Raw genomic sequence first — 15378 nt, forward strand, 5'->3', positions numbered from 1 at the left:
AAAAAAATAGGGAGGGCGGCCGGGCACGCGCACACCCGGGGCGCGCACGGCGGCCCGGGAGGCGGCGGCGGCTCGTGTCGGCTCCGGGCGGCCCCCGCGCCGCAGCCCGCGCCGTGTCCGCGGCGGAGCCGCCCAGGTGAGTGGCCGCGCGGGCCGGCGACCCCGCTCCACCCGCGCCCCGCAGCCCCCACCCGCGCCCCCATCCTCGCCCCGGGGGCGCTTGCCCCGCGCTCCCCTCCTGGGCGCATGGCTCCCCGCCAGGCCCCCAGCGCTCCCCCTGGAAACTTTGGGGGCCGCTCCCCACGCTGGGGTGCCCCCTCCCCTCCACTGGGGCACTGAGGAGCGGGGAGCCGGGTGGGCGTCTCTGTGGGGCAGTAGGGACGCCTGGAAGAATGCGCCCCCTTCCATGGGGGAAGAAGGGAGCCCTGGCTTGCTGGGGGGTGGGGGGACGATGAGGATAAAGGCTTCATCCCCGCAGCGGGGTCTGGTCCAGCCGGGAGGTGCCGAGACGTGCCCGGCAGGGGAAGGGGGCGTTTGGGGTCCGCCCCAGGACGGGCTCCATCCCTGGGGCTGGGGACAGCTCAGCCTGGTGGGGAGGTATTTGGGGGCATAGGGCTGAGCCCTCTGCGCTGTGGGCCTGTGTGTAAGCAACACCAAAGATGCGGTGAGAAGCTTCTCTCCATCCCCTGAGGCTGGGCCTGGGTGCCCCCAGGGCCTCTGGGGCTGGCCAGTGAGGCCACTGAGCCCCATTCAACAAGTTGCGGGGAGGGGGGGGGACAGCACCTTGTGCCTTGGTCTGGGCCCAAGGAAAGACCTGGTCCTTACTTTGGAGAGCACCTTAATAACTAACTGGTTTAACGTGTGCTCTGGGCACTAAAGACAGGTACCCCAGCCCCCCAGCTCTGAGGTTTGGGCCCCATTATTGAATTATTAACAAGCAGACGCTGGTGATTCTGTGTGTGTACAGAGATGGTTGAGAACCTCTTGCTGCTGGCAGGGGGTGGGAGGGGGGTGTCTGGTGTGACATGGCAGCAGGCGGAGGGAGCATTTGGGACTTGATGGGGGGACCTCTGGGCCAGCAGGTCTGTGGGACCTGGATCAATCCAGGAGGGCTCCCTGGAGGAAGTGTGGAGGCTGGGAAGGGTGTGGCGTGTGAGTGACAGAAGGTGGAGGACACAAGGTCTCAGTGTGGATGAGGTGGTAAGCAAGGAGGGGTTTGTCTCTGTCAGGAGTCTCAGCCGAGGCAGGATCTGGACTGGAAGAGCCCACGGGCTGACCCTGCAGACGCCGCTCCTGCACTCCACCTGGACGACATGGGGTGACAGCAAGGGACTGCCAGCCGCGGGACGGGGGTTCGGAAGGGCTAAACCCAGCGCCGTCATCCTGGCTTTCCTTCCATTCCGCGTCCCAGCTGGTGACTTGTGGCATAGGGGAGCCGCTCACCGGCCTCCAGGGCTGAGGCCGACGTGAGCGCACATGGCTGCGCGCTGGGCCCCGGCGTGGTGCTCGGTGCCCCCACTGCCCTCGCGGCAGCCCTGCCCTGTGCCTCCTCAGCCTCGGTGTGCTCTCCTGTAGAATGGGGGTGGCTGCTCCTAGCCGCCCCCAGATGAAGCCCAGGATCCGAAGGTGCCTCTCTGAGTGGGCCCAGAAAGCCGATGTGAGGCAGCAGCTTGATTGCTCTTCCCCCGTGCTGTCATTCCTGGGCACCCCTGAGTCACCACCTAGTCACCAGGTAGACAGCCTCTCAGGGGACTCTCCAAGCAAAGCTTGTCCCAGATGGGCCCCAGTGAGCCACCCACCACCACATGTCAACCCTGGGCCTTAGAAGGGCACCCTCTGCCCTCCAGTAGTGCTCTGGAATTTAATGGAAAAGAGTTGGCATCAGACCCATGTTCAGATGTTAACTCTCAAGCTTACCGATGCTAGGTGAGCTGGATCACTCTGACCCTCGGTCTCTTTTTCTCCAAATGGGCTTCGTTATTCCCACCCTCAGGGCTGGGCTAGCGGGTGAGCAGCCACAGTATATGGTGGGCATTCAAAGAGTGGTTCTAGATCTAGAAGGCTCTCTGTAGAGGGCAACTGGCAGTGCCCGTGTGTAGGCTGGCAAGGAAAGTGGGTCAGGAGGCCCCCAGCCCCCCAAAGGGTTAAGGGACTAACAGCAGACGGAGGCTAATTAGGGCTTAATGAATTGTCATGGATGAAAGCCCCAGGAGGGCCTGGATCTAGGACGAAGGATGCACCAAGTGGGGTGGGGGGGGGTCGGCAGTGTGTCCCCAAAAGCAGGCCTCAGAGGGCCGGGTGCTGCCGCAGCTGGGCCCCCCCCTTCCAAGTCCATCTAGAAGCTTAAATGGGGAATGTTTCTAGGCTCTGCCAAACCACGCTCCTCTAGCTCCCTCCTGCCCCCATTGTGGTGGGGGGCGGTGGGGGTCCAGTGCCAAGCTTCCACCATCTCTCACCTCCCCTGCGCCTCCCCATGGGTTCAGCTGCTGCCTCCACGGGGGCCTGGCTGGGTCTTGCCCAAGGGAGCCTCCAGCATCCCCTGGCCTGGCAGGGGCAGGAGCATGTGTCTCCTGTGGCCTGGCCTGGGAGAAAGCTCGCTCAGAATAGAGCAGGTGGGTGGAAGGCGCTGGGGGCCTGGCCAGGCTGCCTCTGCTCAAGGGGAGGGGCCCGGGTACCCCAGCCACACTCTGCCTCCACCTTGGGTTGAGAGCTTTATAGCAAATTAGCCCTGGACAGTTTGGGGTGGAGGGGAGGAGGGGTGTCCATTCCCCAGGTCTCTGCCATGATGGACAGATTTCGGGGCCCCTCCCCAGGTGGGTCCCCACAGTTACGCTGGTGCTGGTGGCCGACTCCATGGCGAGCTCGGCCCCTCGCTTCTTCAGGCACACAGCTCCACAGGGGCCTCAGCCCCCCTCTTCAAGACTGCGTGAATCTCCCGGGGCCGCTCTCACAAACCGCCACCATCTTAGGGTTTAAAACCTGGTTCTCTGACAGTTTGGGCTAGAAAGTCCCTAAAACCCAGGTGCGGACAGGGCTGGTCCCCCCGGGGGCCCCAGGGAGACCCGGCCCGCGGCCCCCCTCATCCTCGCCGCCAGCCGCGCGAGGTCTGCCCATCTCTGGGACTCCCACCCTCTGCCTCCCCCTCGTGAGGACCCCGGGCGCCCTGGGCGTCAAGGACAGTCTCCCCGTCTTGAGGTCAGCTCATCGTTACCCTTAATTTCAGTGGCATACTGCATCCTCATGGCCACATAGGTGACAGGCACAGGTCCCAGGCATCTTCGGGGCCGCCAGCTGTCCGCACACCCCACCCTCTCTGCTGATCTTCCCTAGCACGGTCTGCATGTGGCCTCTCTTTTACCTCTTTCTTCTGTTTATCACCCGTAGACAGAACGGCAGGGATTTTGTCTCTTTTGTTCAAAGCCGTTGCCCTCAAGAACTAGAACAGCACCTTGTACTCAGCAGGTGCCCAGGAAGCGCTCATTGAATGAATGAATGAATGAATGAATGAGGTGAAGCCCTGGCTAGGCTCAGAACAGGGTGGAGGACTCAAGGCTCTTGCCCCCAGCCAGCACCCAGGGCAGACTCTTCAGGAAGGAGCCTTCTCTACAAAGCACGTTCTTGGCTGACTCCCTGTCTGCCCCTCCCGCTCCCATCAGCCTGGGGAGGTGGTTGCAGGTTGCAGGAGGGACGCGGGGGAGCCCCTTTTCCAGAAGGGAACACCAAGTCTCGGGGCATGGAGTCTCCGCCCAAGGCAGTCGGGGCGGGCACTGATGGGACCTGGCCATTGTCCTGCTCCAGGTCCTTTGCTGTATTCACGGGGCAGTACTGGGCCCCAGAGCACCCAGCTCCCTGCACGCTGTGGGTGGAGAGAGGAAGAAGGTGTTGCCCGCTCTCCCGACATCATCGGGCCGGCAGGACGGTCCAGACTCAGGGGCTGGGGGGCGACGGGATCCAACCACACAGAACACACACACCTTCAGACTAACACACAGGCCTTGCAGTCTTGCTAAGAGCCCCTCCTGACTGCCCACTGCTCTCAGCCTCGGCTCCCGGGCCCTTGGTGGGGTCCAAGCCCTGTGTGCTCCTGCCCTGGGCCAACTCCGGCTCCCAGCCCCCAGACGCAGTCACACACCGGGCCACCAGCCCCTCCGGTCTGCACCTCCAGCTCCAGGCTTGTCCCCACTCCAGCCACTCGGCTCCTGCAGGTCCCTCCACCCAGAACACCGTTTCCCGGACCGTCGCCTGGCTGACCACCCCTCCCGTTCAGGTCTCGGCTCAGAGAGGCCTCCCCAGGCCATGCTGGACAAAGCATCAGACCGTAACAGACCCCCACTTTTCCCAAACCCTCTACGTCATGTGTTCATTTTCATGATTCTTGTCTGCTTGCTCACCCAACACGACGCTCAGGGAGGGAACCAGACACAGAAGGCCACACAGGGTGTGAGTCCACGTGGGTGACACGTCCGGAACAGGCTCATCCGCGGACGGGAAGGGGGCTCGTGGGGGCCGGAGGCTCGTGGGGGCCAGGGGGTGATCGCTGATGGGGACGGGGTTTCCTTTGGGCTGACGGAGTGTTCTGGAATCGGATAGAGGTGGGGGTTGCACAACACTGTGAATGCACTAAAAGACACTGAACTAAAAATTTGAAATGGGAAAAATGTGCCCGTGGGGGCCGGGCACCAGTCAGGACCTGGCACACGGTAGCTCTCGGGAGGAGAAAGGGACGCCCAGAGTGTGAGTGGGTAGCGAGCTGTCTCCATGCCCCAGCCCAGGCCCGCGGTGACCGACGACAGCCTTGTCATAGCAGTGAGGCTCTGTCCTCGAAACATCCGCCCACCCAGACGCCGGGGCCGGGCCAGTCTGCCCCCGTGGGATTTGTCCTTCGATGGGAGGAAGAGATTGTGGCCCCCAGCCCCCGGTGCCGTCTTGTCCAGACTCAGGGGCTGGGGGGCGACGGGATCCAGTACCGTCTTGTCCATCTGGCACACGGCGGGCTCCTGGGCCCGCGGAGCGGGCAGACGTCATGGTTCTGTGGAGGATGGGGGTCTCCTGACGCTGGGAGAGCCGTGGAGAACAGACATGGCATCCTGGGCTTGAGCATTGCATCTGCTTGTCACCAGCTGTGTGGCCCTGGGCAGGCTACTGCCCCTCTCCGGGCCTCTGCTTCCCTGTGTGTAGCACAGACTGATCATCCGCCGATTTCCTCGGGGGGCGTCAACTGCATGCCCGCTACGTGTCATAGACGGGGCTCTCACCCAGAGCGACCTCGCCGCCCGTCTGGGGACACCTGTGGTGGGCGCGACTGGCCGTGCTCCTGGCATCGAGTGGGTGGGGGCCGGGGATGCGGCTCAACCCCGCGCAGTGGCCGGGACAGCCCCCCCCCCAGAGAACGACCCCACCTCTGTGGCGGTGGTGCGGGTCTCATCTGACCCCCCACCCTCCAAGGCCGTTCTGCAGGTGGGAGCACTAAGGCCGCAAGAAGGAAGAAGGTCTGCTGAGTGCTCAGGTGTGAGCCGGCTTGCAGCGGGTGGGCGGCGGCAGGAGATGGAGAGATCTGTTTGGAGGTGGGGCTGACAACCGGCCGCTGGATTGGCTCGGGGTGGGGAGTTGCCATGATTCCTGCACGTGCAGGAGGAGGGGTGGAACGGTCGGCTCCCCGTTGCCAGGGCACTCCGGCGCCCCCCGCCCCCGGCCCCGACAGGTCAGGGATGCGGCCGGGTCGCCCCGACTGGAGCTCAGGGGAGATGTACTGCCCAAGACAGAAAACCGAGAGTCATCAGCGGACGGATTTTGTCAGGGACACGGGAGGAGAGGCCCCAGGCGGGTGCCAGGCCCCCGGGAGGGACGGAGGGTCTGGAGGTGGGTGCCACGGCCCCAGGGAGAAGGGAAGGGGTAGGGAAAGGGGAAGAACAGTGCCCTGCTTTCCCTGTCGGCTACAGCCCCACCACAGGGCCTTTGCCCGCACTGTGCACTCTGCCCGCGTCTGCCCGGCCCACCTGCCGAGAAATGGGTGCGGGGCCCTAAGAACCCTGCAGAAGCAGGACGGGAGTCCAGACCTCCACCCCAATGGGAACCCCGCTGCGGGGCCCAGGGTCAGGACCCAGGCCCGCTAGGGTCCCTCCCTTGCTCGCCGCACCCCTGGCCCCCATGGAGATGACAGGGCCGCGCCTGAGGGAAGGTCGGTGGGCACGCTGGGCGACAGCTGGAGCAGCCCCGCGGGGTGCCGTGGGCCAGCTGCGCTCCCATCCGGGGGGGTCACCGTGGCTCGGGTGCCCTGGGACAGGCAAGGGACGCGGGTGCGGCGCTCCACAGAGGTCACAACGTGCCGCACAGCTCAGCGTCCCCAGCCCCTCCGCGGCGGGCAGCTGGGCCCTCGCAGGGCCCACCTCTGGTCGCCCGAGTCCTTCCTTCCTGGTTTTGTCCCCATCCGTGTGCTGTGGCAGCTATTTTGTAAGAATTCTCTCCAACGGAAAAACAGCCTAAGAAATGTACAAAGTCCATGTTCGCGTCCTGCCTGAACCGCAGGGCCTCAGCCCCCGGTGTCTGCGGGCGCCCGCCCTTCTTGCGCCACCTGCTCAGTCCCCTGGCCCCTCCGTGGGGCCTCCGGTGGAACGTCCCTCTCTTGGTAAATCGGGCCTGGCAATCCCCTCGGCACGCCCACCGTCCCTTCCCTGGAGTTTTGTCCGACTGGAGGCAGGAGTATCCATTGAGCTTCTTTCTTATCCGTCGGCTCCAGGAAGGAGCGCGCTCTGTCTCACATGCCCGGTGTCCCCAGAACCCGGAGAACACGCTGCACGTGGCAGGTGTTTGTTGACTGACTAGTGGACCAAGGCGGTGAATGAGGGGAAGCCACATGACCGTATCTCTGAGGTGATGGAAGTAGGTTCAGTGTTATACTCAATAAGAACCGTTCCAAAATGCCCCTGAAATGAACGGATCATCGCTTGTCAACTACACTCAATTAAATTTTTTTTTTTTTTCAAGTGCCGCAGAAGCAGAGCGGTGTTTCAGATTATGTCCAGGCGCGCTGGCAGCACCCCCCTCCCAAGAGGGTCCTCTGCACCGCCGAGGTGCTGTGTGACTCAGTGTCCCCATCTGGGAAGGGAGGGCGATGGCAGGGTGCCCCCCGTGTGGTGGTCGGGGGGGTCCAGGTGGAGCCCCTGCCCCAGGGCCTGCCGTGTGCGTGATGGTGCTGGTGGTGTTCACGGCCCAGCCACCGGGGGGACCGGTGATAAGCAAGAGTTTCGATAGCATTTAGAGAGAGGGCACCCGGCTGGCTCAGTCGGTGGAGCGTGTGAGTCTTGATCTTGGGGTCGTGAGTTTGAGCCCCACGTTGGGTGTAGAGCTTACTTTAAAAAACAGAGAGCGAGGGAAATAGACTAGGGTGGGGACTGTAGTAGAGAGAGTCACCAGGGATGTGACACTGGGGGCGAGACCCAAATAGTCAGGGAGAGAGCCATGCAGGGAAGGTGTTCCAGGCCAAGGGAACATCACGTGCAAAGGCCCTGGGGCAGGACCAGGCCTGGCGTGTGGGAGGAACAGCCAGGAGGCTCCGGGTGGCTGGAGCAGAGTGGGCGAGGGGGAGAGAGGGAGGAGGGGAGGGCAGGGAGGGGACGGGGTAGATCGTGCCGAGGCTTGGGGGCCTAATTATATTCTAGAGGGGGGTGCAGTTCTCTGCTGCAGAAACAACAGACCAGGCAAGGAGTCCGTGTTTGGGGCTGAATGGTACCACGCATTCCCTCCTTGGGGCAAAGCCAGAGAGGCCCCAACTCCCCCTGAATCAGGCTGTGCAGGCCCTGTCCCCAGTTCCTGGGGCGAGGACAGTTGCCCCTGGCCCACAGGGAACAGCACAGGCTGGGCCAGGGACCTGGGAGTAACCTCAGAGTCAGGGGCAAGTTGAAGGTAGGAAGTCGCCAGACGTGTGAGACGGGCAGCTGAACAGGGGACCGTCCGTGCCGGTTCTCTTACCCTCCCCTGGGACCCAGCCTCCCCACGCAGGGCAACAACATGGGCAGAATGACCTAGAAAATTGGCCTCGGCAGGAAGTTTGCCTTGGGGAAAGGCTGTGTCCCCGCGATGCCCAGGTCAGAATTAAGGACAGGCGCGGTGGGAGGGCACAGCCAGCCGGCCCCCCACTCCCTCACACAGCCTCCCTCCCGTTCCCCGGCTGGAGGCCCGCTGATCCTTGGTTTCCGCGTGCTGTGAGCAACTCCCTTCCCACCACTCCCGGGGCTGTTCCGTGTGCTACGTGAATTCCCAAGCATTTGGGGGGGCATCTAGAATTCAGTTTGGTGTTTCGTTTCATTTTATTTTGCCATAAATAGGATTGTGCTGTCTGTAGCAGTCTGGCTCCCCAGATGTTCTTACTCCCCCACCTAACTGAGTCTCAGCGGTCTTCCCTCGGCTGGTAGTGGGAGCCAGATTTCCACGATAACCACGGATTATTTGATCCCCTGCTGATGGACACTTAGGTTAGTTCCATTTTCCTCCATACAACTAGATCTCAGCTGTCTTCCTCTGTTGCTGCCTGGGAATCTCGATTCCACAGCAGACATGGGCCATAATTTAACCAATCCCCTGCTGATGGACACGTAGCTTCATTCTAGGGTTTTGTTTTGTTTTGTTTTGTTTTGTTTTGTTTTGCCATTTCTAATGACACTTTAGCAAACTCAGGTGTCCACGGTGCCGTGCTCCCTCTCAGGTCTCCAGGGGGGATCCTTCCTTGCATCTTCCAGCTCCCGGTGGTTCCTGGCGATCCTCGGTGTCCCATGGCTCACAGCTGCACCCTCAGACCCACTGTCTTGTGGCCTCTGCTCTGTGTGTCTGTGTCCACGTCTCCCCTTTGTATCAGAACACCAGCCATGGGATGAGGGCCATCTGACCCCAGGGTGACCTCGACTTACCTGGATGGCACCTGCAAAGTGCAGACTCCGCCCCCCCCCCCTCAGTTACACAGGATTCATCTCCAGCATGAGCTACCCCGGGTACTCGGGGCTCTGTGTGTATTCATGGGGGGATACTTGGGGGGCTGCAGCTGCTAAGAGGCTGAGAACAGCTGACCAGCTAGCGGGCAACCCCCATCCAGCTGCCATCTGGCTGGACCCTCCCCACCCGCACCCCACCTCGACCCCCAGGGCCTGGGCTGCAGCCAAGCAGAGTGGAGGGAGGAATACGGGGTGGCGGGGCCAGCAGGCTCCATGCCACACTCCGCCTGGCCTCCCAGCCTCACCGCCTGCACTCACTCCTGCCTGAGGGCCTTTGCACTGGCTGTTGTCCCAACCTGGGACTCCCTTCCCCAGACACGGCAGGCACTTTCCCGATCATCCTCTGGGTCTGCATTAGCTGCCTGTGGCCATCACGACAAAACACCACAAATGGAGTGGCTTAAAACAACAGAGACCTATCCTCTCCCGGTTCTGGAGGCCGGAAGTCTGAAACCGGGGTGTTACAGGGCCATGTCCCCTCCGAAGCCTCCGGGGAGGATCCTCTCTACCTCTTCCAGCTTTTGGTGGCTCCGCACGATCCTTGGTGTCCCTGGCTTATAGACACGTGAGGTCAGTCTCTGCCTCTGTCTTCCGCGGCTGTGCCCTCTGTACATCAGTGTGCGTGTCCATGTCCCTCTTGTTATTAAGGACACCAGTCCCTGGATGTGGGGCCACCCTACTCCGATAGAACCGCATCTTAACTGGTCACATCTGCAGGATCTTGTTTCCAAACGAGGTCCCATTCACAGGTACCAGGGGCTAAGACTCGAACATGGCTTTTTGAGGGACGCAAGCCAGCCCACTGCAGGGTCTCAGCTGAGACGTCCCCTTTGCCAGTCTGCGGCCACGCCCCCTTCCCCCCTGGCCACCCATCCTCCCTTCCAGAGCCTCTCGGGTGCGTCCTGGGGACTTGCTGTCGGTGTGGATTGAGCTCTGATGTTCCCCAAGCGGGTGCCAGGTTTCACGCACACTTCTAGGCTCTGAGGAAGTCGAGGTGATGAAAACAAAAGACCTGGGAGTGGTTGCAATCCACTGGGAGGAGACAGACAGTGAACAGGGTTTTAAGCTATGCCATAATTTCATGTGGTGGTTGGACCGGTGCAGACACATAAACAGGGAACTAGGTGGGTGGGGGCCCCGGGAAGGCCTCTGGGGGCGGCCAGCAAGAATATTTAGAACACTGGTATCTCCCCTGGGAGGATGTGAGCCCGAGGAGGGCAGGATCTACGTCTGCCTTGTTCTTCAGTGTATTCAGAGCCTGGTATTCAGTAGGCGCTCACTAAGTGTTTTTTGGGGGGCGTTGTACCCCAAAATTGTACACTATATTTGTAAAGTTCTTCTCCAGTTCAATAAATGTTTTCTCTTGCAATTTTTTTATTGAGATAAAATTCACATAACACAAAATTTGCCCTTTTAAAGTGTACATTTCGGTGGCTTTCAGTGACCATCAGCACTATCTAGTTCCAGAACATTCGGTCACCCCAAAAGCAACCCCGTCCCCATCAGCTGTCACCTCCCCCTCCCCTCCCCAACCCCGGGCCCCCACGAGCCCCCTTCCCGTCCGCGGATGAGCGCGTTCTGGACGTGTCACCCACGTGGACGCACACCCCGTGTGGCCTTCTGTGTCTGGTTCCCTCCCTGAGCGTCGTGGGCTCGGGGTCCGTCCCCGGGGCCGCGCGTGTGGGCGCCTCGCTCCCGTTCTCGGCCGCGGGACCCTCCCGTGCGTGGGGGACACGCTGTGTGCATCGGTTCATCTGCTGATGCCCGTGTGAGCAGTTGCCGCTTTCTGGCCCTGAGGAACGCTGCTGCCGCGAACGTGCGTTCAGTTCTCTGGGGCGCTGGGCCCGGCCTGGATAGACGCGTCTCGTGCGCACCGCTGGGGCGGGGGGGGGGGGGGGGGGGGGGGGGGGGGGGGGGCGGGGCGCCCCGCGTGCTAATGCCTCCCCCGCCCGCAGGTGCCCACGAGGATGGTGGCGCGGCCCTAGGCCCAGGCTCCGCACCATGACCTGCTGGCTGTGCGTCCTGAGCCTGCAGCTCTTGCTTCTGCCCGCGGCCCCGCCCCCGGCCGGCGGCTGCCCGGCCCGCTGCGAGTGCACAGCGCAGACACGCGCCGTGGCCTGTCCCCGGCGCCGGCTGACCTCCGTGCCCGACGGCATCCCGGCCGAGACGCGCCTGCTGGAGCTCAGCCGCAACCGCATCCGCTGCCTGAACCCGGGCGACCTGGCCGCGCTGCCGCTGCTGGAGGAACTGGACCTGAGCGAGAACGTGATCGCGCACGTGGAGCCGGGCGCCTTCGCCAACCTGCCGCGCCTGCGCGTCCTGCGCCTGCGCGGGAACCTGCTCAAGCTCATCCCGCCCGGGGTCTTCACGCGCCTGGACAACCTCACGCTGCTGGACCTGAGCGAGAACAAGCTGGTCATCCTCCTGGACTACACCTTCCAGGACCTGCACAGCCTCCGCCGGCTGGAGGTGGGCGACAACCACCTGGTGTTCATCTCGCGCCGGGCCTTCGCGGGGCTGCTGGCCCTCGAGGAGCTGACCCTCGAGCGCTGCAACCTCACGGCGCTGTCGGGCGAGTCTCTGGGCCACCTGCGGGGCCTGGGCGCCCTGCGGCTGCGGCACCTGGCCATCGCCGCCCTGGAGGACCAGAATTTCCGGAGGCTTCCGGGCCTGCTGCACCTGGAGATCGACGACTGGCCGCTGCTGGAGGAGGTGGCCGCCGGCAGCCTTCAGGGTCTCAACCTGACCTCGCTGTCCGTCACGCACACCAACATCACCGCCGTGCCGGCAGCCGCGCTCCGCCACCAGGCCCACCTCACCTGCCTCAACCTGTCCCACAACCCCATCAGCACGGTGCCGCGCGGCTCCTTCCGCGACCTGGTCCGCCTGCGCGAGCTGCACCTGGCCGGCGCCCTGCTGGCCGTGGTGGAGCCGCAGGCCTTCCTGGGGCTGCGGCAGATCCGCCTGCTCAACCTCTCCAACAACCAGCTGTCCACGCTGGAGGAGAGCACCTTCCACTCGGTCAACACGCTGGAGACGCTGCGCGTGGACGGGAACCCCCTGGCCTGTGACTGTCGCCTGCTCTGGATCGTGCAGCGCCGGAAGACCCTCAACTTCGACGGGCGGCTGCCGGCCTGCGCCACCCCGGCCGAGGTCCGCGGCGACGCGCTGCGCAACCTGCCCGACTCGGTGCTCTTCGAGTACTTCGTGTGCCGCAAGCCCAAAATCCGCGAGCGGCGGCTGCAGCGCATCACGGCCGCGGCGGGCGACGACGTGCGCTTCCAGTGCCGCGCCGAGGGCGAGCCGGCGCCCACCGTGGCCTGGGTGACGCCCCGGCACCGCGCCGTGACCGCCGCCAGCGCGGGGCGCGCGCGCGTGCTGCCCGGGGGCACGCTGGAGATCCAGGGCGCGCGCCCGCAGGACAGCGGCACGTACACGTGCGTGGCCAGCAACGCGGGCGGCAACGACACCTACTTCGCCACGCTGACCGTGCAGCCCGAGCCGGCCGCCAACCGGACCCCGAGCGAGGGCCGCAACGAGACGCAGGCCGCCGCCCGCTTCCCGCTGGACCTCACCACCATCCTGGTGTCCACCGCCATGGGCTGCATCACTTTCCTGGGCGTCGTCCTCTTCTGCTTCCTGCTGCTCTTCGTGTGGAGCCGCGGCCGCGGGCAGCACAAAAACAATTTCTCGGTGGAGTACTCCTTCCGCAAGGTGGACGGGCCGGCCGCGGCCGCCGGGCAGGGCGGCGCCCGCAAGTTCACCATGAAGATGATCTGACGGCCCCGGGCCCAGCGCTCGCCGCCCGCCCGCCCGCCCGATGACCACCTATGCATCTCCCGGACGCGGCCCTGCGGCCGGCTCCTGGCAGAACTGCCCCCGTTTTTTTGTAGAGACACGACCACAGGACTGTTTTTTCATCAGGACTCATCTTTTGCATAGTTTCTCAAGCATTTTCTAAAGGTTTCACTCTGTCTTCCTGCCCCTGCTGTGGTCGCTGAGCTGGGGGGAGGGTGCTGGGGGAGCTCGGAGACCCCACAGCCCTCACCGTGGGGGGTGGTGGTTCACACCCCAGGGCGGGGCAGGGGGGTGGTACACAGCTGCTGCCCCAGGGTCCCCCAACACTGCTCACACCCTAAGGGACCATGGCCTACATCCAGGACGTGGGGGGGCTGCCCAGCCCCCAGGGGAGGCACACCTGGACGCCCCACACCTCTCATCGAGCACACGGGTGTTCAACCCAGGACACACTCTTGGACACACAGCTCCAAAACAGAACGCACACACACCTCTACCCAGCTGACCATAAACAGGTGCCCCAGGCTGCAGAGCCCAACTCGGGCACGCAGGGCTCTCGTGAGAGCACAACGCATGCCTGACACATACCCTGCTCACACTCAGGACACACCCAGCTCACACCTGGGACACACATACCACACTCGAGACACGCAGCACACATTGGGGACATCCCCAGCTTACACTGGGAACACACTGGGCTCACACCTGGGACACACACAGCTCCCAGCCAGGACATGCTCAGCTCACACCCGAACACGCAGTTCACACTCGAGACACACACAGCTTAGACCCAGCTGACGCTAAACGTGTGCCCCAGGCAGCAGAGCCCACCGTGGGGACCCAGGGCTCTCCTGAGAGCCCAACTCACGCCTGGGACAAACAGCTCACACTTGGGACGTGCACAGATCACGCCTGAGACACACTCAGCTCACACCCAGCTCCTGCTCAGCTGGCCATCTCGGGGGGAACCTCTGGGGCTGCACTAAGGTCTTGCAGAGCAGGTACTGCCCAGCACACGGCATGCTAGCCCGTGCCCCTGTCCCAGACTTTCCCCCACACCAGGACCCACTGGCCCTGCAGGGCGGGCTGCCCACTAGGAGAAGCCATCTCCCCCCGCTTCCTCTGCCACCCCCAATAGCTACCGTTTGCTTGCTCTGCCCACGCCCCTGGAACCCGCTGTGCATGTGGGGAATGAGGCCGGAGAGTGTGGCCGGTTCTGGGGGTCCCCGTTCAGTGCACTACAGGGGCAACAATGGTGAACAAGGCCAGGACAGGGTGCAGGCTGCAGGGGGATCTGGACCTGCGCTGTTGGGAGGAGGTGGTAGGCGCACCTCGGTCTCTGCCACTTTGGGGCAGAGCTAGGGCTGGGGAGTAAGGGAGCACAGGCAGACGGAAGCTCGGGTTAAGGAAGAACTTCCCCAAGGTCACTGCCCTGTGACTCTTCAGATAGTGAGTTCCCCATCACTGGGGGTAAGCAACAGGAGCTGACGTTTTACAGAAATCTTCAGACACCACACAGCGTCCATCCATGACCCTGCCTCTCCCAGGCGGTTTATTGCCCCTACCATCCACCTGGGCCAGATGACAGGGTGTCGTTGGAGGAAGGGGCACAGGAAACGTGGTGGGGCCCCTAGACCAGAGAGGAGCTTGGCCGCCCACCAAGCAGGTAGGACAGTATTCTCAAGGACCTCGTAGGAAGGCTGGAAACCAGGTCTGTTCCCGCCCAGGTGTGCAGTTGTAGCTGATGTCTGAGAACCACCTGGACCACTGGGGTCCCCATCCGTAGCATAGGTCTGAGGTCAAAGCCACTGCTGCATGTATATAGGAGGCCAGGTCCACGGACGGGCTTGATGCCTGACCTGGATCCCAGATCCTTCAAGACCTTTCTGAGAGGAGCCAGAGAGACGGCTGGGCCAACCCTGGGGGTTTTGAGCACGGGATTCAGACAGAACTCCGAAGGGGATGCCAGCCCTCCTCCCTGGGCTGTGTGGCGGGAAGCGTCGGGAGGCCCCGGTCTTGCTCCCACCTGCCTCAACCCCACTCGTGGTGAGAGGCGTAGCGACAGCTGAAGGGGTGTCCTGTGACCCCAAACTCCACCCGAGTTGGGCAGAACCGACTGGTTTTCTCCCTTCACATCCTCCTGACCTTGGTTGCCATAACAACCCCAAAGGCCCCTCAAAATGACATCCAAGTGCCTTTAGCATCATCAACAATGGGAGGGGTATGTTCTCAGCAGCGTCAGGACTCGCAGAACGGCAGCGTATTGGGATCTCCCACCCCCTCTGCTCACCCCCCATCCCAACATGAACCAAGACCCCCTCCAGCCCCCCCAGGCCCCTCCTGCTGTATTTGGTTGGAATCCAGTAAAAATGAAGCTGATTTAATAACGGACTTAAGGGTTGTTGGGTCTTTTGTTTTTTTAATTCTCATGGGAGGAGTGGGGGCAGGAAGGAGTGGCTGCTGGGGTCCCCAGGGGGAGCCGTCTGGTTCCAGCGCCAAAGCTGGCCTGTGTCACGGGGCGCTTGTGGAGACAGAAGGACCTGCGGTGATGACATTACAGGTCTTGCTTCGGGAGCACCCATGCTGTTCCCGGTGC

At 63.1% G+C, this 15378-nt stretch overlaps 1 protein-coding gene across 1 annotated transcript; it reads left to right on the forward strand.

Moving 5' to 3' along the window:
• Positions 1-49: 49 nt before the first annotated feature.
• LINGO3 (leucine rich repeat and Ig domain containing 3) lies at positions 50-15166 on the forward strand. Its single transcript, XM_073887343.1, has 2 exons — positions 50-136; positions 10940-15166. The coding sequence occupies exon 2, from the start codon at positions 10986-10988 to the stop codon at positions 12762-12764; it is 1779 nt and encodes a 592-aa protein (XP_073743444.1). The 5' UTR covers positions 50-136; positions 10940-10985; the 3' UTR covers positions 12765-15166.
• The last annotated feature ends 212 nt before the right edge of the window (positions 15167-15378 follow it).

The sequence above is a fragment of the Callorhinus ursinus genome, unplaced genomic scaffold, assembly GCF_003265705.2.
Source record: "Callorhinus ursinus isolate GAN/ISIS: 27379988/994484 unplaced genomic scaffold, GSC_fseal_2.0 scaffold77, whole genome shotgun sequence".
Lineage (NCBI taxonomy): Eukaryota > Metazoa > Chordata > Mammalia > Carnivora > Otariidae > Callorhinus > Callorhinus ursinus.

Excerpts from the sequence above, each read along its gene's own strand:
- LINGO3 (XM_073887343.1), top strand. The coding sequence starts at position 10,986 with ATGACCTGCTGGCTGTGCGTCCTGAGCCTGCAGCTCTTGCTTCTGCCC.